At 57.4% G+C, this 23,625-nt stretch overlaps 1 protein-coding gene across 2 annotated transcripts in view; it reads left to right on the top strand.

The window, feature by feature from the left end:
* The window catches only part of PTPRU (protein tyrosine phosphatase receptor type U), a 78,999-nt gene extending 58,946 nt beyond the window's left edge, over nucleotides 1–20,053 (top strand). For both annotated transcript variants that reach the window (XM_084874831.1, XM_084874830.1), the window contains exons 16-30: nucleotides 1,119–1,309; nucleotides 2,066–2,141; nucleotides 2,591–2,667; nucleotides 8,457–8,493; nucleotides 9,117–9,214; nucleotides 9,298–9,414; nucleotides 10,384–10,538; nucleotides 12,531–12,666; nucleotides 13,143–13,292; nucleotides 14,188–14,361; nucleotides 15,540–15,680; nucleotides 17,011–17,136; nucleotides 17,265–17,422; nucleotides 18,557–18,692; nucleotides 18,905–20,053. In XM_084874831.1, the coding sequence (XP_084730957.1) occupies nucleotides 1,119–1,309; nucleotides 2,066–2,141; nucleotides 2,591–2,667; nucleotides 8,457–8,493; nucleotides 9,117–9,214; nucleotides 9,298–9,414; nucleotides 10,384–10,538; nucleotides 12,531–12,666; nucleotides 13,143–13,292; nucleotides 14,188–14,361; nucleotides 15,540–15,680; nucleotides 17,011–17,136; nucleotides 17,265–17,422; nucleotides 18,557–18,692; nucleotides 18,905–18,967 (1,835 nt within the window). In that variant the 3' untranslated portion in view covers nucleotides 18,968–20,053. The remainder of the gene's footprint in view (nucleotides 1–1,118; nucleotides 1,310–2,065; nucleotides 2,142–2,590; nucleotides 2,668–8,456; nucleotides 8,494–9,116; nucleotides 9,215–9,297; nucleotides 9,415–10,383; nucleotides 10,539–12,530; nucleotides 12,667–13,142; nucleotides 13,293–14,187; nucleotides 14,362–15,539; nucleotides 15,681–17,010; nucleotides 17,137–17,264; nucleotides 17,423–18,556; nucleotides 18,693–18,904) is intronic.
* The last annotated feature ends 3,572 nt before the right edge of the window (nucleotides 20,054–23,625 follow it).

Below are 23,625 nucleotides of genomic sequence, written 5' to 3'. Positions count from 1 at the left end.
TCCCGCTTTTGGCGGGACAAATTGGTAAAAATCGGGACTGTCCCGCCAAAAGCGGGACGTCTGGTCACCGAGGCCCGGCACCATGTGGCTGAGGTCTGAAGGAGGAGTGTGAGTTCGCTGGGCAAAGACAGGAGGGAAGGGTGTCTGAGGCAGAGGGGACAGCATGTGTGAAGGCAGAGGGAGGGGTGGGGGCTGGCACGTAGGCCCCGCTGGGAGTTCCTCACTCTCCCCTGCCGGCTCAGACTGGGCAGAGAGCAGCTGTGAGAAATTCGGGGGGCTGCCGAGAGTCCCCCACCCCTTACCCAGGCCAGGAGGGGAAGGAGTGTTAAGTAAGTGTGCGGGAGTGTCTGAAGGTGGGAGGACTGAGTGGGCTGTTCTCTCAATCCCGGGACCTGCTCTCAGGGGCCAGGTGGGACATCCTTGGAGGGACTCACTGGAGGAGCCAGCGAGTGGGCTGGTCAGGGGGGAGGGTACCATTTTATTGGGGTGCACGGTGAACCTCTCCTCCTGCTCCCTGATTGGCTGAGGCTGCTGCACAGACCGACAATGGAAATGCTGGCACAGGGAAAACGTCTCTATTCAGGTGCCTGGCGTTAATCTGCAGAGGGGGTGGCCTCAGCCGCTAATTTTGGGATTTGCTTATCTTTGAGTTTTGGGATTTGCTTGCCTTTGAATGGGGGTAATTGCTGGGAGTTGCCAGTGTTCCAGATTTGTCCCCTGGAAGAGGGGAGGGATGAGGAGGCTGTCACAGGCTCTGCTGAGTGCTGTCCCCTTCGGGGAGCATGGAGAAGCCACAGAGCTCTGGCCCTGGGAGGGAGCGGAGGGATGCCGTGAGGGGACCACAGGATCGCAGCAGGCAGGGCTGGGCCGGAAGGGCCCTCCGAGGTCACGTGATCCGACCTGCTCATTTTACAGATGGGAAACCCCAGATGCAATAGGGAAGGCACTTGCCCAGGGTCACGTGGGGGGGCCCAGCTAGGCTGCTTGGCTCCAGTGAGCCACCCCGCCATCCTCCATGTTGCCCATGCTCCTCCTTCCCTGGCTCCTCTAGTCCATCTGGGGCTCCCGAGGCTGGGCCTGTGTGTGTGAGGAACCCCTTTCCCTTTCTCCAACTGCAGGGGACCAGCGTGGCAATGGTGTCACTGAGGCCAGCAGCCTTCTGGGGGGCTCCCCGAGGCGTCCGTGCGGCCGGAAGGGCTCCCCGTATCACACGGGGCAGCTGCACCCTGCGGTGCGTGTGGCCGACCTCCTGCAGCACATCAACCAGATGAAGACGGCCGAGGGCTATGGCTTCAAGCAGGAGTACGAGGTGCAGGGCCCCAGGCCAGCCAGGGCCCCTCACCGGGGCCTCGCCTGCTTCCTCCCTGTGCACCCCGCCCTCCCCGACCCTCAGCCCCCTCCCAAGGGATTCTCTCTCAGTCCCCAACTTCATTTAATGTCATTTACTTGACCCTGATCCTATTTTCAGAATTAATCTGATTTCTCACTTGTATCCTAACCCTGACTGGAGATCTGACCTTAAGTCTTATCTTCGTTTCCATCTGGATTCTGATCGAGCCCCTCATCCTAATCCTAACACGAACCTGACCACCAACCCTGACCTTGGCCTCAAACCCCCTGACCTTGGCCTCAAACCTAACCCTCCCCCCCTCCCCATCTGCCTTGGACCCTGACTGTCATCCTGAGCTCCATTTAACTCTAATTTGAATCCCATCCTCCCTCTCTCTAGACTCTGACACCACCCTTATCCTAATCTTAATTTGACCCTCACGTTGACCTCATTTCCCAACTCACACCTGGATTTAACCTAAATTTGATTCTAATCTTCAAATGTCTCTGAATTCTTCCCCCACCCCACCCCCCCTTTTCTCACTCTCTCCTCTCCCACCACTGCTTGGTTCGGAACCAAGCTGATAAAGGGATTTGCAGCGACTTTATCTTAGGCTCCAAGTTTAACCACGAACCTGGCCCTTATCTCGGTCGCCCCAGCATCCCGGGGAGAGGATAGGGTTCTTAGGAGTGGAGGGTTTCTCTCCCCACCGACTTCCACTTTCCCTTCCGGCAGAGCTTCTTTGAAGGCTGGGATGCCACAAAGAAGAAAGACAAGGTCAAGGGCAGCCGGCAGGAGCCCTTGCCTGCCTGTGAGTCCTGGGGAGGGGCCTGGGGTCTGGGGCGGTGGGTGGAGGGGGTCGGGAGGGGAGGACAGCCAGAGCGAGCCTTGTATTGGGTGTCTACCATGTGCCCAGCCATGTGCTCAGCATCACACCCATTATCTCACTCATCCTTCTCAATAACTCTGTCAAGGGGGACATATTATAACCCCACTTTACAGGTAAGAAAACCGAGGCTTGGGAAGTTAAGGTCCTTGCCCAAGGTCACAAAGCTAACACTTGTCTGGGTAGCACAGGACCTCTGGCCTCCATGGTGCGGTAGCCCAGACGCTAACCACTGGCCTGTCCTGCTCCTTGTGGCCTACAGAGCCTATTGGTCAGTTTCCTGGCCGCCCTGCCTGTGCCCCTTTCCCTTTAGCCCCCGCTCCGGCTCCCAGGTCAGCCCCCGCCCACCCCCCGGCCCCGCTCTGTGCTTCCAGATGACCGGCACCGCGTGAAGCTCCACCCGATGCTGGGAGACCCCGATGCCGACTACATTAACGCCAACTATATAGACGTGAGTGCCTCTCCCCGGCCACCCCTGCTGACCGCGCCCTGCCTGCTCCGGGCTCCCCGTCCCCGCGGGGCAGGACCTGTCAGGGGCTGCGTGGGGATCCAGATGGCTGGGTTCTGAGGGCCCCGTCTCCTACATCAGTGCCCGGGAGCTCCGCAGCCGGGACAGAGCAGGTGCAGGCATCAGGATGGCTTCCTGCACCTGGGGCTCGGCCTGAGAGAGGACGGGTCGGAGACGCAGAGTAGAGGGAAGAGGGCAGACCGCGAGGCCCAGCTGTGAGGAAGGATCTGCTCGCCGCGAGGGGCCAAGAGGCTTGGAGCTGGGGTTGCCATGAGACCCAGTGAGGCTGCAGGGAGGCAGGGGCTGGAGTGGGGAGGCCTCCAATGACAGGAGAGGGAACTGGGGCTTCCCCCAGGGGCACCAGGGAGCTGTTAAGGGTTTTGACAGTGATCAGAGTGGAACTTCAGGATAATAATCCGTGTTTTCTCAGCACGTACAGGATGCCAAGCGCTGTGCTAAGCACTTTACACCAAACATGTAACTTTACGTAATCCCTGCGGCCACCCTGGGCGTAGTTAGCAGGAGCGGAATCCGGGGGGGGCCCAGGGAGGTGAGGCTCCTCCTCCCGGGTCACACAGCTAGTGCCTCGGCCGAGAAGGGGCTCAGATCTCAGTCTGTGTCTCCAAAGCCTTGGCCGCGGACCGGGAGGCCCTCCTGCCTTCACTATGGCAGCTGGGTCTGGCTGGACAGCAGGGAGGGGCCGGAGACGGGGCTGGGGGTGGGGTGTGAAGAAGGGGTGGTGAGTCTGCTCCCACCTGGAGGATGCCGCCAGGCTTCGGGGAGCATCACTGATTCATTTGCAGATATAATCTGAGAACCTACCACGCACCAGGCTTTGTGCCGGGCACCAGGGATTGGCAGTGAACAAGACAGACACGGGGCCTGCTTTCCTGAAGCATATATATGTCATCCTAGCTGGGGAGACACAAAACTATAGACACAAGTTAAATGTCAGGTCAGCGGGGAAAGCAAAGGCCGGAAAGTGCAAGGCCTTTCCCAGGCCCACTCAGCAGGTTAGCGGCAGGGCCACGGTCAGCCCCGGGCGGCTGCCTGGAGGAGGGGGGCTTGCGCTGGCTTTGGGTGGCCGGAGAGGAGAGGGAAGGGCGTCCCAGGGAGGGAGGAGTGTGAGCGAAGGCCTGAGGTGTGTAGGAGGAGGGAGGGGTGCATCGGGGAGGTGGGGTCGTTGGTGATTCTGGGGATGACCTTCTTCTCCCTGTTCTTCACTCCCTCCTGGGGGCCGGGCAAGCTAAGCTCTATTTCCCAGAATGCCTTGCCTTCTCCCCCACCTCCCATCCTCTCTCCTGGCTGGGACATGGGCGGGGCCTGGCTTCTCAGACTGAAGCACCTTTGATGACTGAGGCCTCTCCTTGGTCTCCTCAACGTCCCAGTTGGCTTCTTCTTGGGCCCCTGCCACTACCCTCCCTGCCCCCCAAACCCCCCTCGCCCCCGCTCTGCTTCCCCTGCTCGCATCGCCCATTCTGGCCACTTCTGTGCTCCGTCCACCTCCATCTGCCTCTGGCCTAACATCTGTCTCTTTTGCTTTGTACTGTTCCCTCACTGGAATCATTAAGATTCGGATAAACCGTGAAGTAAGTATATCTCCCCTTCCCCGCTTCCTCTTCCTCCTGTCTGTCCGACCGGCTGTATCTCAGATTCTCTCTCGGTCTCTGTCCTCTTTCCCGTCACTTGTGTGCCCCACGCCAACCGTCCATTTCAGCAGCCCAGCTGGGGGCCGCCCAGGGCTGCTGATGTCACGCCGCCCCTGTTGTAAGCAGCCCCTGCCACCCTCACTGCCCTGCGGTGGGCAGCAGGGCTGGGTGCTCCCCGGGCCCGTTATGTACCAGCTACCGCCTTCCGTCATCTTTGTCCTCCAGCCCGTTCTGTGCCCCGCGTCCTCTCACTAGCCACACCTTGGGGGGCTCTGGGAAGGATGGGCAGGGGGTGGGCCTGGGTGCCCTGTCTCTGCTGCTTGTGGGTCAGGATCGTTTATCAAGGAAGGAAGGACAGCCACGGCCAGTCCCCTTAAAACTAGTTTCCCTCGTGTTCAAATCCCTTAGTGATGAGTTTGCTTGAACTCAACCCCAACCACTTTGCCCTCAGTTTAGCCCTAATTTGAATGTTTTATTTGGGGGAGCAGTTTGGCTATTCTATTTTTAAGAAACTGTGTCATCTTTGGGTCTTTAGGACCATAAAAGACCCCAAATTCATCTAGTGATCCTCTGATTTGATTTATAGATATATTATGTTCATAATTCTGGTTGCTTGTTGGGATTGCTATTTTGTGTATACCTTTTCTAGTTTTTTTTAAAAAAGTATTTTTATTGATTTCAGGGAGTAAGGGAGAGGAATAGATAGAAACATCAATGATGAGGGAGAATCATTGATTAGCTGCCTCCTGTCCATCCCCCCACTGTGGGGGTGGGGATGGAGCCTGCAACCCAGGCTTGTGTCCTTGGCTGGAATCGAATCTGGGACCCTTTAGTTCACAGGCCGACACTCTAGCCACTGAACCAAATCACCCAGGGCCACCTTTTCTATTTTAGTTTCCTCATTTCTTTAAAAAATACTTTTCTTGCTTTTGCAAAGACATGGCTCATTATCAGACAACACGGACACGCCTAATGTAAAGTGAAAGTCTCCTGCAGTCGCATCTGCTGGAGGTGCCCGGTGGCTGCAGAGGTGCTCCCAGACACCCCCTTATTTCGGGCGTGCTCATTCTATGAGCTCCCCGAATTTAAATGGGGTGTTAGACCCACGGAGTGCAGTGACTGCACTCGGCCCTTGCGCCTCCACTAGGAGGTGATGAATGAGGTGGTTATACTCTGTATGCCCCGTTTCCACACAGCACACAGCCCGCCCCCTTGGCTCTCGGTTGTCAGACCTTTAAGAGACACCCTCCGAAGCCTTGGCTTAGTGTTCACACAGCAGTCCGCCTGAGTGCGGCTGTCCTGTGCTGTCCCGTCATCCTTACTGCACTCTGCGAGCTGGGGACCCACGTTAGGCAGACGAGAAAACTGAGACTTAGGAAAGTTAGTTGACTGTTCACACTGCATGGAGCTGGGTCTCCACCTCAGCCTGACCTCGATCCTCACGCTGGACGCTGGTTCTTTCCCTTTGGGGAGCACCAGGATGCCCTGGAGTCTCACCCATGAGGCAAGTGGTCGATCTCCCAGTCCACCCACTTGGAGGCTGCAGGGAGGGGTGGGGATGGGCTCAGGCTCCTAGGACACGCTGATGAGCAATGGTTGGCAAACTCATTAGTCAACAGAGCCAAATATCAACAGTACAACGACTGAAATTTCTTTTGAGAGCCAAAATTTTAAAACTTAAACTTCTAGCACCACTTCTTCAAAATAGACTTGCCCAGGCCGTGGTATTTTGTGGAAGAGCCACACTCAAGCGACCAAAGAGCCTCATGTGGCTCGAGAGCCACAGTTTGCCGACCATGGCCCTAGAGTGTGAGGACCAGAGCTCTCTCGTGCTTATCTCTAAAGTGGGTTTGCTCAAGATGGATCCCTTCTCTTCCTTTAAATCATTGTTTTAAACTTTCTGCTTCATGGTCCTCTATGTCATATCATTATGCAATAATGCATGTATACAATTAAAAAGGTAATGTGCATATATTGAGGGTTGTCTGTTTGAAAACTTGTATTTGCTGACTAGCATGTATGTGTGCATTGGGGGGGCTGGGCCCTGCAGAGAGAGAGAGGGAGAGAGACGGATGAATCTGAAGAGGCTCTTGCTCTCATGCAAGTGGATTTTCTTTTAGGTGGAGTAGTCTGTTCCCAGCTTGACCCGCACTGGGGAGGAGGCAGCAGTGGGGCACCCTTGCTGGGCTCTCCCCTGTAACCCCAGTTACTCTGTTGAGGCCTCAGACAGAGGCAGTGGCCTGGGAGACACCAGCAGGGAATTAAGCTAGACCGGGAGGATTCCAGTAGTGAGGGCTGAGCGAGTCTGGGCAGCTTCTCATTATTGGCATCTTTGACTACGGTGTGGACTCAGGGTGCATGTCTCCTGTTATGCCGAGGAGAACAGAGGCCTAGAGAGGCTGAGAGTCTGGCTACACAAAGGGTTTGGAGGCCCAGCCCCAGCACCACCTGGGAGGTGGCTGGAAATGCCCACACCAGACCTTCTGCGGCAGAATCCGCCTTTTAGCTGGATCCCCAGGAGATTCGGGTGCACACGAGACGCTGAGAAGTGCCCTTTGGTCTCAGGGCCACACAGCTACCACTTGGCAGAGCTGTGACAAGAACCAGGTCAACTTGACTCCAAGGATAAGATGGTTAAGCTCACTGCAAACCACCTTTTGCCCTGGAAATTCTTGACATCCACACTATTTGGATCTTGAAAGATACTCTTTGACCTTTGAAGTAGTGGTAATGATAGTTATGCTGATGAAGTGCTGGCACTGAGCTTGCCTTGGTGCCAACCTCTTGACATACATTACTTCACTCTTCACAACAGCCCGAGGAAGTCATAGTGGAGTCTTTCCCATGGTATAGACGGGAACTTGGAGGCACAGAGAGGGGAAGCGATTTGCCTAAGGGCACACCTGTTAGCAAGAGCTCCGCAGAGCTGGGGTTTGAACCCCTATGGTCTGACTTCAGGGCTCCTTGGGCTTGGGGTGGAGGAGTTCAGGGAGGTGACAGGTGACCTTGTTTGCTCTTGCTCCAGCCCCTCAGCACTTCTTATATGTAACCCCATGCCCTTGTGATACCTTAGGTATCTCATTGGGCAGGGCCTTCTGGGCAGCTATGGCCCTGGAGCAGGGATTAGGCAGGGGTGAAGCAAGGGTGGGGTCTGGCCAGTGCCTCTTCACTGCCCAAGGGCCCTGGGCGTGGAGGATGAAGTAGCTCTTAGCACCTCTTCAGTGGGAGGTAATTCAGGTAAAGTGCTTAGCACAGTCTGTGGCCTTAGTAGGGTCTCAACATTTATTATTGATTTCAAAAATATTTATCCAAGACCCATGAGTAACCGTGTTTATTTGCTCCCAACCTGAAGCCCTCCTCTGGGCCCCAAGCTCTGGGGGACTGAAGCAGATGGGGGGCTGTCCCTTCTGGCTGCCTCACCTGGACTGGGAGAGCTGACAAGACCCAGCCCTGGGTCTGGGGTTGCTGAGGGCCTCTGGGGCTTTGGGGACAGGGCAGGATCACCCTGGGCTTTATTTTTCTCCAAACAACAGCTGGGTTGTCAGCAGATTGTGGGTAACTGTTCCCAATTTATGGATGGGGAGACCCTCTAGGCCCATAAAAGGAGTGTGTCCTCCCTGGGGTCACACAGCAAAGATGCGTCTAGGCCTAAGACACTGGTGTCCCAGCTGCTTTGCCCTCCTCCTCCTCCTCCTCCTCCTCCTCCTCCTCCTCCTCCTCCTCCTTCTTTTTAAAATATATTTTATTGATTTTTAACAGAGGAAGAGAGAGGGATAGAGAGCTAGAAACATCAATGAGAGAGAAACATCAACCAGCTGCCTCCTACATATCCCCTCCTGGGTGCCTGCAACCAATGTACATGCCCTTGACCGGAATCGAACCCAGGACCTTTCAGTCCGCAGGCCGATGCTCTATCCACTGAGCCAAACCGGTTTCGGCTTCTTTTCCCTTCTTGCTTGGGGACCGGTGGGCCAGGAAATCCTGGGGAAAGGGTGGGGCAGTGCTGGGCGTGGGGTGTGCTTATTGTGGAGAGAAGGGAGGAGGAGACCCCGAGGTCTCACTGCTCCCTCTTCTTCGTTCCAGGGTTACCACAGGTCAAACCACTTCATAGCCACTCAAGGTACCTGGCACGTCTGCCCGTGTGCCCCCGTGTGCCCCGCGTGTGCGGAACGCCCTCAGCCACCTCTCTGCTTCCCTACCGAGCTGCTTGACTCTGTCTCTCTTCTGTGCCTGTCTGTCCGAGCCCCAATCTGGCTGTAGCTTCTGGAATCTGGCTGTCAGTCTGTACCTGCCTGTACTTGTGTCTCCCTGATATGCCCAGTCCATCTGTAGCTCCCTGTCCCTCTGTCTGTCCCCAAGGTGGTGCATGCAAAGGGGCTAGCCAGACTCAGTCTTCCGAGCTGTGGGTTGTGTCTCAGTCTGGGGCCACGTGGGTCCCTCTGGCTGTGTCTTTTCCTTCTGAGTGTCCATTTGTCCATCCTTTCTGGAGACTGGGGCCATGGCTCTGCTTCCTGGGTTCCACTCAAGATGACCGAGGTCCCCAGCCAGGCCCTCCCTGATTCTGCCCGGCTCCAGGGCCCTCTAGGCCTGAGCTGGCAGCTGGTGGGGGTGTGGGTGGTGTGTACATGAAGCCCCCCTGGGGACTCGGGAGCCTTCTGGCCGGGAATGCTGATGCCAGGCGGAGGGGGTGCTGGCCCTGGACGGAGACCTTGCCTCGGGGACAAGCACCCCCTGTGCCTCCAGGGCCGAAGCCCGAGATGGTCTACGACTTCTGGCGCCTGGTGTGGCAGGAGCACTGTTCGAGCATCGTCATGATCACCAAGCTGGTGGAAGTGGGCCGGGTAAGCGGGCTGTGGGGCGAGGGGGCCTGGCAGGCCCAGGGGGCAGCAGGGAGCCCGCTGAGCCTGCCCGGTGGGGACTCCAGGTGAAGTGCTCGCGGTACTGGCCGGAAGACTCGGACATGTACGGGGACATCAAGATCACGCTGGTGAAGACGGAGACGCTCGCAGAGTATGTTGTGCGCACCTTTGCCCTGGAGCGGGTGAGTCTCCTGTCGCCTGGGGACTTGGGGTGCCTGACGGGGGGGGGGCGGGGGGAGGGCAGAGCCCACCTCCCCACCTCCCCCATCCCAGGAGAGGAGGGGGGAGAAGGGCATCACTGCCCTCCCACTAGGCAGCTGCCTGGTACCTGCTGGGAGCACCGAGATCGGGTGCGAAGCTGTCTTTGCTGGCGACTCCAAAAGGAAGTCGAGGTGCTGAATGACGTGATGGCTGCTGGTAGTTGGTCTTGCTCTGTGCTGGACACACTGAGCATGTTACACACGCTGTTCCAGCCCCGGAAGCTCTCTAGGCTTAGCGTTTCCCATCAGCCCCATGTCACAGACAAGGAAAGTGAGGCTCAGGGTGGTCACCCATGAGAGGCCACAGGGCCAGTGGACGAGTCCTCCCACACATGATCCCTTTTGATCCTCTGTAAGCCCCTCTGTTCTTAGTCTTAGACCCGTGGTTGGCAAACTGTGGCTCGCGAGCCACATGCGGCTCTTGGGCCCCTTGAGTGTGGCTCTTCCACAAAATACCACGGCCTGGGCGAGTCTGTTTTGAAGAAGTGGCGTTAGAAGAAGTTCACGTTTAAAAAATTTGGCCGTCAGAAGAAATCTCAATGGTTGTACTCTTGATATTTGGCTCTGTGGACTCATGAGTTTGCCGACCACTGTCTTAGGCTGAGAGCAGAGTCAGAACCACAGCCTGGTGTGGGCGGTGGGTGCTCAGCGGCGCAGGGCAGGCATCAGGCGGGCTCTGCCCCAGTCCTGGGTAGCTAGCCTGGGGCAACGGCTTTCTCCTCCCTGAGCCCAGGTTTTCCCGCTTGTACTCGGGACGTCAGCACCCCGCCTCCCCTGCCCTAAGTGTATTATTGGGGATGACTGAGATCCTGCTCACCGCAGGGCCTGGCATACAGCAAGCGTCTAATAGCGGCCCGCAGTGACTGACTGCAGTTCCCGCTGTCTCCGCAGAGAGGCTACTCTGCCCGGCACGAGGTCCGCCAGTTCCACTTCACCGCGTGGCCGGAGCATGGCGTCCCCTACCACGCCACTGGGCTGCTGGCCTTCGTCCGGCGCGTGAAGGCCTCCACCCCGCCCGACGCCGGGCCCATCGTCATCCACTGCAGGTGGGCGCGGGTCCAGGCGGAGAGGCCGGGGGCGGGCTGGTTCCAGGTCCCTCAGGACCCCGGGCGTTCTTCCTAACGAGAGAGAGAGAGAGAGAGAGAGAGAGAGAGAGAGAGAGAGAGAGGGGGGGGGGCCCTTTGAACTCTGGCTCCAAGGTTGGCACCCTCATGTCCTTCCCCAAACCCGGGAGGCCCTTGGCCCAGTCACCAAGGAGGCGCCAGAGACGGAGAGGAGTTGTTGAGCTTGGCGGCACCAGGCAGGACCAAGGTGTGTTGGCTTCCGTTCAGCAGGTGTCAGCTACGCCTGTGTGCTAGGTGTGGCCTAGGTGCTGGGAAGGACGTTGCCTTCTCTTTTTTTCTCCAAACCCAGGGACTTTCCTCACCCCTTGGCCCTCTCACCTTCCGCAGCTCTCCTGGCTCCTGCCCTGGTTGGGTCCTGTGACCCCTACTGCCCTTTCTCTCTCTGCTCCGCTTCCTCCTCTGCTCATCTTCCTTCTTCCTCTTAAGCGGAAGCCCAGTGCCCTGGCCTGTCCCTCCCCCAACTATTCCTCCCCCACCTCCCCATTGGAGAGCTTCACCGCTGACCCAAGGCCCCGGGCCTCTGTATCTTGTCCTGGCTCCTCTCCTTGGCTTCTTATCCGCTCCCCCCAGGCCACAAAGCAGGCTCATGCCACTGCCTGCGCTGCCACCCGCACACCAGCTTCTCTGGTTTCTTTAGCATACCATCTTTTAGAATAAGACTTCATCCATGAATAATATACTTGAAGCAACATGCACAAATAAGTGTATTTCTGACATTATGAATTTTCTTAAGTTGCACACACCCGTGAAATAACCAGCACTACTCAGATCAAGAAACAACATTACCAGCACCCAGAGGCCCCTGAGCACCCTCCTCCCTCTCTGACCAATCACTGTTGTGACCAGTCACCGTCCTGACCAATCACCATCCTGACCAATCACTGTCCTGACCAATCACCGCCCTGACTTCCGAACCATAGATTGGTGGTGCGGTGTTTTTGAACTTGGTGTGAATGGAATCGTACGCTTTGGTGTCTGAATTCTTTCTCTCAACCTTATGTTCCCCAAGGTCCATTCATATGGTATGTTACTCGCCTGGATGAATAAACCGCAATGTGTTAATCGGTTCTGCAGCTGATAGGCGTTCGGGTGGTTTCCAGTTTTGAGCTATAGGAATAGTGCTGCTAAGGACATTCTATTGCAAGTTTTGTGGCCAACATACATACGCGCTTCTGTGGGTTATGTGCGTAGGAGTGGAATCGCTGTCTGCAAACACTCAGCTTTCGTAGATCCCGCTGGTCTTCTGAAGTGGTGGTTCTAATTTAAGCTCCCACCAGCAGTGTACGGGGGACCCAGTTGCTATATGTCCTCGACAACACTTGGATACTACTATTTTCAAGCTTGAAATCTGTTGTCATCTTTGTCTGCCCTCTTCCCCCCAACCCCCCCCCCCCCCCGTCCCGGCCCGTAACTTTGCTCTAACCTGGTGCTCAGCACGAAGATCCCAGAGACAGATGAGACTCAGCTGAGCTCCCGGTGAGCTCCCAATCGGGTTAGGGAGACAGTCTCGTAAACAATGACCACGTAGCAGGAAGGGTACTGTAAGGGCTGTGAGTGGTGGGGCTTTGAGGGATGTACAGGAGATTGGAGGCCTGTCCAGGAGCAAGAACAGCCTTGGATAAACTCTGAGCATCACCTTTGTTTCTCCCTCCGATCGAAGTTGCGTTCTCCCTAGCCCTTTTCCCTCTCTCCTTCCCCAAGGCCCACTCCCAGCTCTGTCCTTACCCCCGCTCACCAGAACTCTTCCAGAGGCTTTCTCCCTGCCTCGTCCTTGCCCGGGGAGGAGGGGGTCTCTCTGTCCCCATCCGCTGGGTGGTGGAGTCATGGCCAGGTGCCCGGGACCTCTCTTTTCTGCTCCCTGGACCTGGGCTCCTTTCCCAAGGCCCTGACCCGGCCCGGGCCGTTCTCTCCCAGCGCCGGCACCGGCCGCACGGGCTGCTACATCGTCCTGGATGTGATGCTGGACATGGCCGAGTGTGAGGGTGTCGTGGACATTTACAACTGCGTGAAGACCCTCTGCTCCCGGCGTGTCAACATGATCCAGACGGAGGTAGGGGATGCGGCCCCCTCTCCGGGATTCGAGTCCAGGGTGCTGGCATCAGAGGGTGTCCTCACACTCTCCCCCTTCCTAGGTGCCCCTTTGTTCTTTCCAATCCCTGCCAACCTCTCGGGGTCTCCCAGACTCAGCTCCACTGTGGGCTGCTGGGTGAGGTCAAGTAGCAGGGGCCAAGGTCATAGGTTCGGCAGTTAAGATCTGACCTGTCTGTACCCTCACTAGATGTGACTCTGGGCTGTCCCTGAACCATCAGAGCTGCTCACCGGGTTGTTATGGGGATGACATATAAGGGAATGTGCCCATGAAGGTTGTTTTAAGTAGGGTAGGTCCAAGCTGTAGTAACACGTGGGCTGGACTCCACATCAGCACACCCATGCCTCAACCCTGAGCTTGCTTCCTCCTGCCTCCACCCCACATTTCTAGCGTCTTTTCCCCTCCTGGTTCTTCATAGTCTTTTTCTCCTGTTCTAGGAGCAGTACATCTTCATCCATGATGCAATCCTGGAGGCCTGCCTGTGTGGGGAGACCACCATCCCTGTCAGTGAATTCAAAGCTACCTACAAGGAGATGATCCGTATTGACCCTCAGAGTAATTCCTCCCAGCTGCGGGAAGAGTTCCAGGTGGGACAGGAGTGCGTATGTATGGGTGTCTGTAGGTATGTAGGTGTGTGTGTGAGTGTGTGTGTGTGTGTGTATGTGAGTGTATGTGAGTGTGTGTGTGAGAGTGTGTGAGTGTGTGTGAGTGTGTGAGTGTGTGTGTGTGAGAGTGTGTGTGCATGAGAGTGTGAGTGTGTATGTGTGTGTGTGAGAGTGTGTGTGTGAGTGTGAGTGTGTGTGTATGTGTGTGTGTGTGAGTGTGTGAGTGTATGAGAGTGTGAGTGTGTGTGTGTGTGAGTGTGTGTGTGAGTGTGTGAGTGTGTATGTGAGAGTGTGAGAGTGTGTGTGTGTATGTGTGTGTGTGAGTGTGTGTGTGAGAGTGTGAGTGTGTGTGTGTGAGTGTGTGAGAGTGTGTGTGTGTATGTGTGTGTGAGTGTGTGTATGTGTGAGTGTGTGTGTATGTGTGTGTGTGTATGTGTGAGTGTACGTGTGTGTATGTGAGTGTGTGTGTGTGAGTGTGTGTGTATGTGTGTGTATGTGTGTGAGAGTGTGAGTGTGTGTGTGTGTGTATGTGTGAGTGTACGTGTGTTTGTGTGTGTATGTGAGTGTACGTGAGTATGTGTGTTTGTGTGTGTGTGAGTGTGTGTGTATGTGTGTGTGAGTATGTGTGTGAGAGTGTGAGTGTGTGAGTGTGTGTGTGTATGTGTGTGTGAGTGTGTGTATGTGTGAGTGTACGTGTGTTTGTGTGTGTATGTGAGTGTACGTGAGTGTGTGTGTGTGTGTGTGTGTGTGTGTGTTGGAGGTCCTCAGTGCCGTAGGAGTCAGAGATGGGATGAATAACTCAGTTTCCATCCTGGGGCTGTGAGGAAGCCCAGGAAGTGCCAGTTGCCACCGCCGTTCCTCTTCCCACTTCCTGTAGACGCTGAACTCGGTCACGCCGACGCTGGACGTGGAGGAGTGCAGCATCGCCCTGCTGCCCCGCAACCGAGACAAGAACCGCAGCATGGACGTCCTGCCGCCCGACCGCTGCCTGCCCTTCCTCATCTCCACCGACGGGGACCCCAACAACTACATCAACGCGGCCCTGACCGACGTGAGGGCCCGGGCGAGGGGTGGGCTCTGGGACTGCCCCCCCTCCCCCCTGCACGACCAGGAGCCAGGGAGTAGCCCTGAGGGCTCTGGTTCTGGGACCCTTCGCCCCTTCAGGGGTGACTCTCCTATCCCCAGTGAGCTCCGTTCAGGACACCCCAGGCAGTCTCCCCCTCAGTATACCCTTGGCCTGAGTCGGGGTTGGGTGGCTGAGTCCAGGGAGGGCTGCAGGCTTGGACCAAGCAGAGCCCGGGTAGGAGTGATTTGGGGGCTCTGGCTGGGAGGACAGGAGGGTTTGGGGTTGGGGTTTGAGACCAGGAGTCTGGAGCCAGGGGAGCTTGTGCGGGGTGATCGAGGGGGGAGCCGGTCTCAGGACATGGCCCAGGCTGTAACTTGCTTGGTCTGAGGGCTCAGGAGCCATTTAGAGGCCTCTTCCCCTGCTCCAGCTTGGGGGTGCCACCTCCCGCATTGGGTTTTGCAAGCAGAACGGGGGCTTTAGTCCCCAAGGAGTAACCCCGAGATGCTGCCGTCTGAGGGGGAAGAGTCTGTCACATCGCCTCTTTCCTCCCCCAAATGGAACCAGTGGAGAGGTGGGTGCAGGAGACAGACTGGATCAACCCGGAGAATGTGACTTCCTACACGTGGCTGAGGACTGGCTCCTCCTTCGCTCCCGAGTCCAGGCAGACTTGTCCTGGAGACAGTGGCGCAGCCTCAGGCCACCCTGCCACCAGGACCGGCCTTTACATGTGGCAGGAGCAGGAGCAGGAGCAGGAGCGGTTGATCGCACACTCTCTGAGGACGGGTGGGCCTGGGAAAAGGGGGGAGGGGGCTGAGCTGAGCGTGCTCAGTCCTTGTCCCGGACTTGCCAAGGGAGGCGTGCAGGAAGGTGGGCCTGTGACAGGCTTGCCGACCACTGCTGTCCCTCCGCGTGGAGATGAGGGACGTGGAGAGGGAGGCTTTTTCAGAGCAGGCATGAGCGAGAGGGCCTGGCTCCTGGCAGAGCGCCTTGGCAGGAGAGAACAGGGGACAGGGAGAAAGCCCCCCTACTTGCTTCCCAAGGTGGTTGTGGTGTGAGCTAAAGGCAGGGGGAGGAGTACCCCAGCCACTAACGGGGAGCCTTCGGCAGAGGATCGGCTGTGCCGTGGCCGTGAGCGGCCCTGCTGAGTCCCGGCTTCCCTGCAGAGCTACACGCGGAGCGCAGCCTTCATCGTGACCCTGCACCCGCTGCAGAGCACCACGCCCGACTTCTGGAGGCTGGTCTACGACTACGGCTGCACCTCCATCGTCATGCTCAACCAGCTGCACCAGTCCAACTCCGCCTGGGTGAGGGCCTGCTGCCCAGGCCGCCGTGCGTGCGTTCAGGGGCACATCCCGGAAGTCAGGGGTTGGATCCCAGCTCTGTCACCTATTGGCTGAGTGACCTTAGACAGGTCATGCTCCCTCCCATGTGCGTGCCGTTCCCTGGTCTGTAAATGAGACTGTCAACCTGGAGGAAAAGAGTTGCTTTTTGTTAAGTCCCTGCTGTGCCACTTACGGGCTTCAGGTGAGAAGGTGAAGACCCAAGGTCACAGCTGGGAAGCATGGAGCTGTGCCCCTACTCTGTGTTGCCGCCTTCCAGAGCCGATTAGTTGCTGAACTAAACCGTCCATCATGGGGGGGTCTTTGAGGCAGAAAAAGTTCCAGCCTCCTTACTTTCTGATTGTTCGGTCTTAGGACATAGTTTGAGCCTTAGTTTCCTTCTCGTGAAATGGGCACCCTCAGAGCGCCCGGATCATGGGGCTATTGTCAGGACCATGCCAGACAGAGGTAGGATGCTTAGCATGGGCCATGTCTAGTGCCCGGGAGGCTCTCCGTACATGGCTGGGATGAAGATGATGAGGGTGAGAGCTGGAGGATGAGTGACCCAGGGAGGGAGCGGCATGTGCACAGGCCTGAAAGCGAGGACTTGCCGGAACCCCCGGCTGAAAGAGGAAGGCAGTGCCCTCTCCTGGGTGTGGTCGGAGAGGGGAGCAGGGGAGCCTGGGTATAGTCGGAAAGGGAGGAGCGTGAGGCCATCTCACTGGCGGAAAAATGGGCCCAGAATAAGGGAGAGAGGAGACTAGAAGCTGGGGCCTGGGACCATCTAGCCCGGAGCACTTGTGCGTCTTGTGGGGGCCCTGCCGCCTCTGTCCCCCTGCTGTCCCAAGCCTGTGGCCTGGAGGGGGGACATTTAGGTCCCTGACTCCAAGGAGTGGTCGTGGGCAGGTGCTGAGCTGCGTTGCAGAATCAGGGACATCCTACCTCTGCCTTCTAGCTGATGCTGGAAGGCAGAGCAGTGAGAGAGAAGGGGGTGGAGGGGCGGGGATGGGAGGGCTGACGAGGCCGCCCGGGAGAGGCAGCCTGTGTCGGTGCATGAGGGGTGGCTGTGGAGCACAAGGGCACCCCCTTGGAAGGGTTTGTCTCCGCTGCCCCGGGGGTATCTGCAAACACACCGGCAGGTGTGCACTGCCGTCTGTGGTGAGTGGTGGGGAGTGGATGGACTCTGAAGAGGAGTCTGGGGTGAGTGGGTGGGCCAGGGTGCCTGGGAGTCCCAGCGCCAGTGTGGAGGTTGGGGAGGGTGAGTGGCAGCTGCCTGGAGGCTCTGCTCAGCGCCCGTCTCTGCCCGTGCCGCCAGCCGTGCCTGCAGTACTGGCCGGAGCCGGGCCGGCAGCAGTACGGCCTCATGGAGGTGGAGTTTGTGTCGGGCACGGCGGACGAAGACCTGGTGGCCCGTGTCTTCCGGGTGCAGAACATCTCCAGGGTGAGTGATCCGGGAGCCTCAGGGTGAGAACCGGGGTGGCGGGTGTGGCCTGTAAGGACCTCCTGGAGGTCACCGGGGCCTGTAACCCCGGGGCTCACGTCCCCCTGGCTGGCTGCCCACACCCCCAGCTGCAGGAGGGGCACCTGCTGGTGCGGCACTTCCAGTTCCTGCGCTGGTCCGCCTACCGGGACACGCCGGACTCCAAGAAGGCCTTCCTGCGCCTGCTGGCCGAGGTGGACAGGTGGCAGGCGGAGAGCGGGGATGGGCGCACCGTCGTGCACTGCCTGTGAGTGCGGGGCCTGCCTGGGGGGTGGGGGGTGAGGGGAGGGGGTGGGAGGGGGCGTGAGGGAGTGTGAGGGAAAAGTCCAGCGTGAGAGGCCGGCCTCAAGCTGGCACCAGAGCCCCTGGCTCCCAGTCGCCTGGCCCTGCCTTCCCTGGAGGATCCCGGCCAGCTCTGACCCTGCAGAACTGCCCAGCTCCCCGTGTGTGATGCTGGCCTTTGCCCATGTAATTAGGGCCCCGCCGGCGCCCTGGGACCCTGGAATACACTTTTTAAGCCAATGGGTTTCTGGTCTTTTGTTCATGAATGCTCACATATAACTTTTTTCACCTTTTCATTCGTTAATTAGTTAATTAGCTAACTAATTAACTCACGCTCCCATCCACGGTTCATTGGTGCACTCTTGTCTGCCGCAGCCACCCCTTCGCTGCTTTCAGACTTGCCGGCCCTTCCCGGCGCCGGGCTGGGCGTGCTGGATGCGGGGACGGAGCCGGGTTGGGCCAGGCCTGCCTCTCAGGGGCTTTCAGTTCTAGTGGGAGAGGCTCTAGAGATGGGGCTGAGGCCTGTCCTGTCCCTCATCTCCCGAGAGGACTTGGCGCCCTGAGTTACAGGAACAGAGGAGGGAGAGGGACGGGGGATGGGCCGTGGGGACTCGGGGCGTTCCTGTGCTTGTAGTCAGGTCTGCATTGCTGGGGTGACGGCATTCTCGGTAGTCATTTCCCGTCCGGCTCTCTGGCTTTGCTTGCTGCTCCGTTGCCCTCCTCTGTGGCTGTCTCATTCGTTCTCTGGGCGTGTGCCTTCCTCCTTTGTCAGAATCAGTTGTGTCTCCTGGGTGCTGTCTTCCTAGATACCTTCAGTTTTGAATGTCCATGTTAGCCCAGACTCCGCCTCTTAACCTCCTGCTCACCTCTGGGATCCCTCCCCTCCCCTCCCCTCCCCTCCCTTCCTCTCCCCTCCCCTCCCCTCCCCTCCCCTCTCCTCCCCTCCTCTCCCCTCCCCTCCCCTCCCCTCCCCTCCCCTTCCCTTCCCTCTGGGCTCCCAGCCCCTCCCCTCTGGGTTCCCAGACCCTGGCCCTGCTCTTTACCTTGGAGTTTACCCTGCTCCCCAAGCCTTACCCCAAACCTTTTGTGTCTCCTTTAGAAATGGGGGTGGCCGCAGCGGCACCTTCTGCGCCTGCGCCACGGTCCTGGAGATGATTCGCTGCCACAACCTGGTGGACGTTTTCTTTGCTGCCAAAACGCTTAGGAACTACAAGCCCAATATGGTGGAGACCCTGGTGAGGTGCCATGTCCCCTGTGCCCAGCCAGTTCCATGCCCAGCCAGCCCCCTCAACACCCACTCTTCCACATCCAGTCCCCACAATTGGGCCTTGGGTCCCCCCCGTCCCTCTTAAAAGGGGTCCCCATTTCCCCTTCTCCCCAACACGGGCCGGGTCTCATGCTTGCCCTCTCCACCCCAGGCTCATGGCTCCTTCTCTCCTCTCCCCAGGATCAGTACCACTTTTGCTATGATATGGCCCTGGAGTACCTGGAGGGGCTGGAGTCCAGATAGCGGGGGCCCCTGGCCTGGAGCACCCACTGCGCACTCAGGGCCAGGCCCGCCGTCCCTACGGAGAGGAAGAGCTGTGTCCCCAACTCTGCTCCACCACAACCTCCGGGGAAGGCACTGGAGTGGGCGATGGGCTTCTTGGTGCTGCCTTCACCGTGGGCAGGGCCTTTCGCCAGATGTCCCGTGGGCAGCCCGGGGGGCCAAGGAGGAGCTGAGCCAGGCTGCAGCCCCGCCCACCTGTGCAGGGGGGTCCTGCTGGCCCACGCCGAGAGGCCCGGCACCGCCTGGCAGAGTGACAGGAGCTCAGAATTACTGGCTCTGGGGGACCAGGCTCAAGCCCCTTGACTGCACCCCAGCCCTTGGTGGAACGTGTGCCAGGCCAAGGTCCCACCCAGCATGGCTCCACGCGGGCAGGGAGTGCATTGGCCGAGTCCCTGCGGCCCTGGGCAGACTGGGCTCTGCCCCGATTTGCCAGTGGGCACATCCGACGGAGGTCCCCCAGGGGGAGCCGCAGCCCCTCCTCCACCACTGCGCCCCGTGAGCCCCTGGGAAATGTTGCTCATGATCCTTCCCACTTTCGCTTCCCTGACTTGTGCTCTGAGTTCTCCGATCCAGGACCTGCCCGCCCCTCCCCTGCCGATGTGAAGCCCCTCCCCTGCCTGGCCCAATGTCTGCAGAATGAGACACCTCAGGCTCCTCTGCCCATAGCCTCCGGCCTCCCTGGCCTGGCCGGCGGCAGTCTGAACGGGAAGGCTGGACAGCAGCCCGTGGGGTTGAGGTGCCTGCGGCTCCCGATCAGGATGCCAGCTGGGGAGAGAGCACTGTTAGACGAGGGGTGCTCCCCGCCCGGAGGGTTCTGAGGAAGAAGGGGTGTTCGGGGAGGAGGATCAGTGCTTTTCTGTTTATTTTTTGATGGGTGGGTGGGAGGATCTCTCTCAGACGGGGCAGGCCACACCCCCATTCCGTGCCTCAGATTCCCCACCTGGAAACTGTAGATATGACTACTGACCTACCTCGCAGGGGGCTGTGGGGAGGCAAACGCTGATGTTTGTAAAGTGCTTTGTAAATAAACGTGCTCTCTGAATGCCACGGAGCGCCCTTGTGTGTGTCTGACTGGCCCGCCCGGGGCTTGCTCGCCGGCCCCCGCTTCCCAGTGCAGAGAGAGGGCCCTGGACTGGGGGTCAGGGGCCTGCGTGCTGGTCTGGCATCCGTTTTCCTGTAAAATGGTGGAGGTGTGGACCAGAGCATCCCTCAGAGTCCTTGCATTTGCCGAGGCGGTTCCAAGGGCCTCTGGCTCATTGCTGCCTCCTCCCAGGCCTCTTCACCGGGCAGGGGGTGGGCTCTGTCCTGAGACCTCCGAGGGGCCCAGAGCTGCCTCTCCCCCTGGGGCCTGGGCCTGGTTGAGCTCTTTTAGGGGACAGTTTGGGAGGCTCAGGCTTTGGTGTCAGGCAGACGAGCCTCGCCAGCTGTGAGGCTCTGGGTGGCAAGTCAGCTGTCCTCCCCAGGCCTTGCTTTCCCACCTGCAAAATGGGGACAGTCCTGTTAGGAGCAGAAGACGTCGTGGTTGAGGTTCTTGCGTGGTGCCGGGTGGTTAGAAAGGGCCACTTGTGCGCACTCAGCAGAGAGGAGACCAGAGGAGACACCCATCTGGGGATGGTCGTCCTGCTGCCCATGGTCAGCCCAGTCTCAGCCCGAGGCTCCTCAGGGGCTGGAGGGGAGGAGGCGTGGACTGGCTGGTAGGGACCCGAGTCACTCCTGGTTCTCACAAACTTGCTATATGACCTTGGGCAAGACCCCATTCCCCCCCCCCCCCCCCCCCCCCCGTTTCTGGGCCTCAGTTTCTTCATGTGGAGACTGGCTCTCTGATGTACCGATTCTGGCTGCCTCTCTGTGCCTCAGTTTTTCTATTGGTTAAAGGGAAGGGCCTATTCTAGCCACACAATTCAACCTCCTTTAATCTGAATTAAAAATGCATTAGTTAGGGTCTCGCCTAGCTAGACTGGCCTGCTCACACTCATTCTGCGCTGACTGCTGAGCCTTACGTGGTAGGTCACAAATGTATATGTCCGATACCCGCTAAGCAACACAATGTGACTTGCTTTGACTGACAGAATGTGGCGTAAGTGGCGTCAGATTCTGGATCCTAAACCTCCAGGGGCACTGCAGCTTTTGTCGTGCCCTTCTGGAACTCTGCTGGGTAAGGAAGCCTGGACAGCCCACCTGAAGACTGAGGGCACATGGAGAAGCACCGATGTAACCTATGAGTGGCAGACACCAGCTGTCAGACCTGCGAACAAGGCCATCTTGGAACTTCTAGACTCGCCGGCCTCTCAGGTGAGTCGTAGCTGCATGATTAAACTTAGCAAAAACTGTCTAATCAGACAGAACTGGGAGAGATAATAAATTGTTCTTTCTTTTAAAACAATATACATTTTTGGGATTGTTTGTTATGCAGCAAAAGCTAACTGATACATGCGTTCCAGGCAATGTGGATACAGCTTTACTCTTTGCCCATCAGGTATTGACCTTCTCAAGGGCAAGGAGTATTTCTTTGTTCATTTTATTGTGCTCATTGGCCAGCAAAGGGCTGATCTTGGAGCTGGTGCTCGAGAAATGATGGCATGAGGGAGAACAGGAGGGAGGGAAGGAAGGCAGAAATGTGGTTGTGCCAATCTGTATGACTAGTGGCCTTCCATGGCCTTTCAGAGGAGCTGGGAAGGTAGGTTGTGTGTTAAGAGGAGCACTAGCTCCAGAACCAACACACTAGCATCCCACCCCCAGCTCCACATTCCTCCAGCTGGTGACCTTGATCAAATGCCTTAACCACTCTGCTTCTTAATCTAGAAAATCAACATAACAATCCCTACTTGCAGGATTGGTGGTGGAGTGTAGAGATAAAATGCTTAAAAAGAGCTAGCAGAGTAAAATAAAATAAAATAAAATAAAATAAAATAAAATAAAAATAAGCACCCTAAAACTAGCCAAGTTACTGCCCCTCCATAAATGCCATTTCATATGATACTGTTGAAGGCCTTGGCTAATAAAGATGGCCACCATCACTTTCTGTTTAGCACTGTTAGATGTTAGATGCCTTGTACCTTTTTCTCTTAATTCATACAACAGCTCTTTAGAGTAGGCATCCCTCCCCTTTCTTTGAGAGACGAGGGAGTGGAGTCTCAGAGAGGCAGTTTACTCACCCAGAGTCACAGTCAGTCCATGACAGAGTCCGGCGTTGAACTTGAACCCACGTTGAAGCTGACTACAGCCTGGGCCTTCAATCACCTTGCTCCACGGACGATCTGGGTGGTGTCAAAAGCCAGGGGATCACTTGGTGCGACACCACATGAGTCATGTGTGAACTGGGCACTGATTCCCAGAGGCTGTGAAATGTGTCAGCGGTGGTGGCCTCTTGGACAAGGCGGCCTAGAGCACAGAAGACGAATGGTCCAGGGCCCAGCCAGCGTGGGGTAGAAGCCCCTACCCACCCAACCCCGGCAAATAGGATTCCGCTAAGTGTGGATGGGCCAGCTGCCTGGCGCTGCCAGCAGCTAAATTTGTTTCTTTATGTCATAATGAGTCTCCTGTAGGAACCTGCCAAGCCAATTATTACTCTCACTGCCTTTCTGCTGGCCTCCGATGGGGACATGTTATATATCCTGGGCACCCAGGAGGTGGAGCCGTGACTTTGATAAATGCTCAGGCCATTTGCAAGGCCTTAATTGAGAGCAGGCCCTGGCGGCCTCCCTGTCCCTGGGATCCTGCTGACCACCCATGGCTGTCTCCTGATGGACAAGGGTTTAATGGACAACCCCATGGCTGAGGGCTGTGCAGAAATAAGGGTGTCATCGCATGGGCTCCAGAACCAACAAGAACCTGCCTTGCCATGTGTGGAGAGAGCAGGGACCCTGGGGCCCTTAGTCTGAGGGCCTCCTTTCCAGGGGAACACTGAGGCAGGTCTCAACTCTCAGTGGGCCTCGGTACCTCCTCTGAGAAATGGAAGAAGAAGAAACCACGGGCTGAGGTGCTCTGAGGCAGTGGGAGGCTTGGCTGTGTGGATTGAATTGGAAGGACCTATGGTTTCAACAGGTGCAGGCCACGCTGGTGCAGGACGAGGGCTTTGGACACAGTGATGTAAAACAGCAAAGCATTACTTAGTACGGACAACGCATGGGGCGTGGTGGTAAGTGCTCTGTGTGTGTTGTCATGCCAGCTTCCAGTGAAACCTGGGAGGGAGGGTCTGTTACCCCCATTTTAGAGAAGAGATAGGCTCAGAGGCTGTAAGCATCTTGCCCAAGGTCACACAACCACCAAATGTCCAATGCACAGCAGCAGCCAGTGATATTTTGAAAAAAAAAAAAAAAGCCAGGTCACATCACTTGCCTGCTCTCACCCTCCAGTGACCTCCTACTGCTCTGAGTAAAAGCTGAGCTCCTGGCCCTGACTTTGGAGGCCTTGTCTGATACGGCTCCCTCTCTCTCTCTCTCTCTCTCTCTCTCTCTCTCTCTCTCTCTCTCTCTCCCTCTCTCTGTCTCTCTCTGTCTCTCTCTTTCATTTTTGTTGATTTCAAAAAGGAAGGGAGAGGGAGATAAAACATCAGCGATGAGAATCATTGGTTGGCTGCCTCCTGCTCGCCTCCTATGGGGGTTAGAGCCCTGCAGCCC

Source organism: Pipistrellus hanaki (genome assembly GCF_964339955.1).
Source record: "Pipistrellus hanaki genome assembly, chromosome: 2".
Taxonomy (NCBI): Eukaryota; Metazoa; Chordata; class Mammalia; order Chiroptera; family Vespertilionidae; genus Pipistrellus; species Pipistrellus hanaki.
Note: the sequence above shows the minus strand (reverse complement) of the source record. Positions and strands in the feature narration are given on the sequence as shown.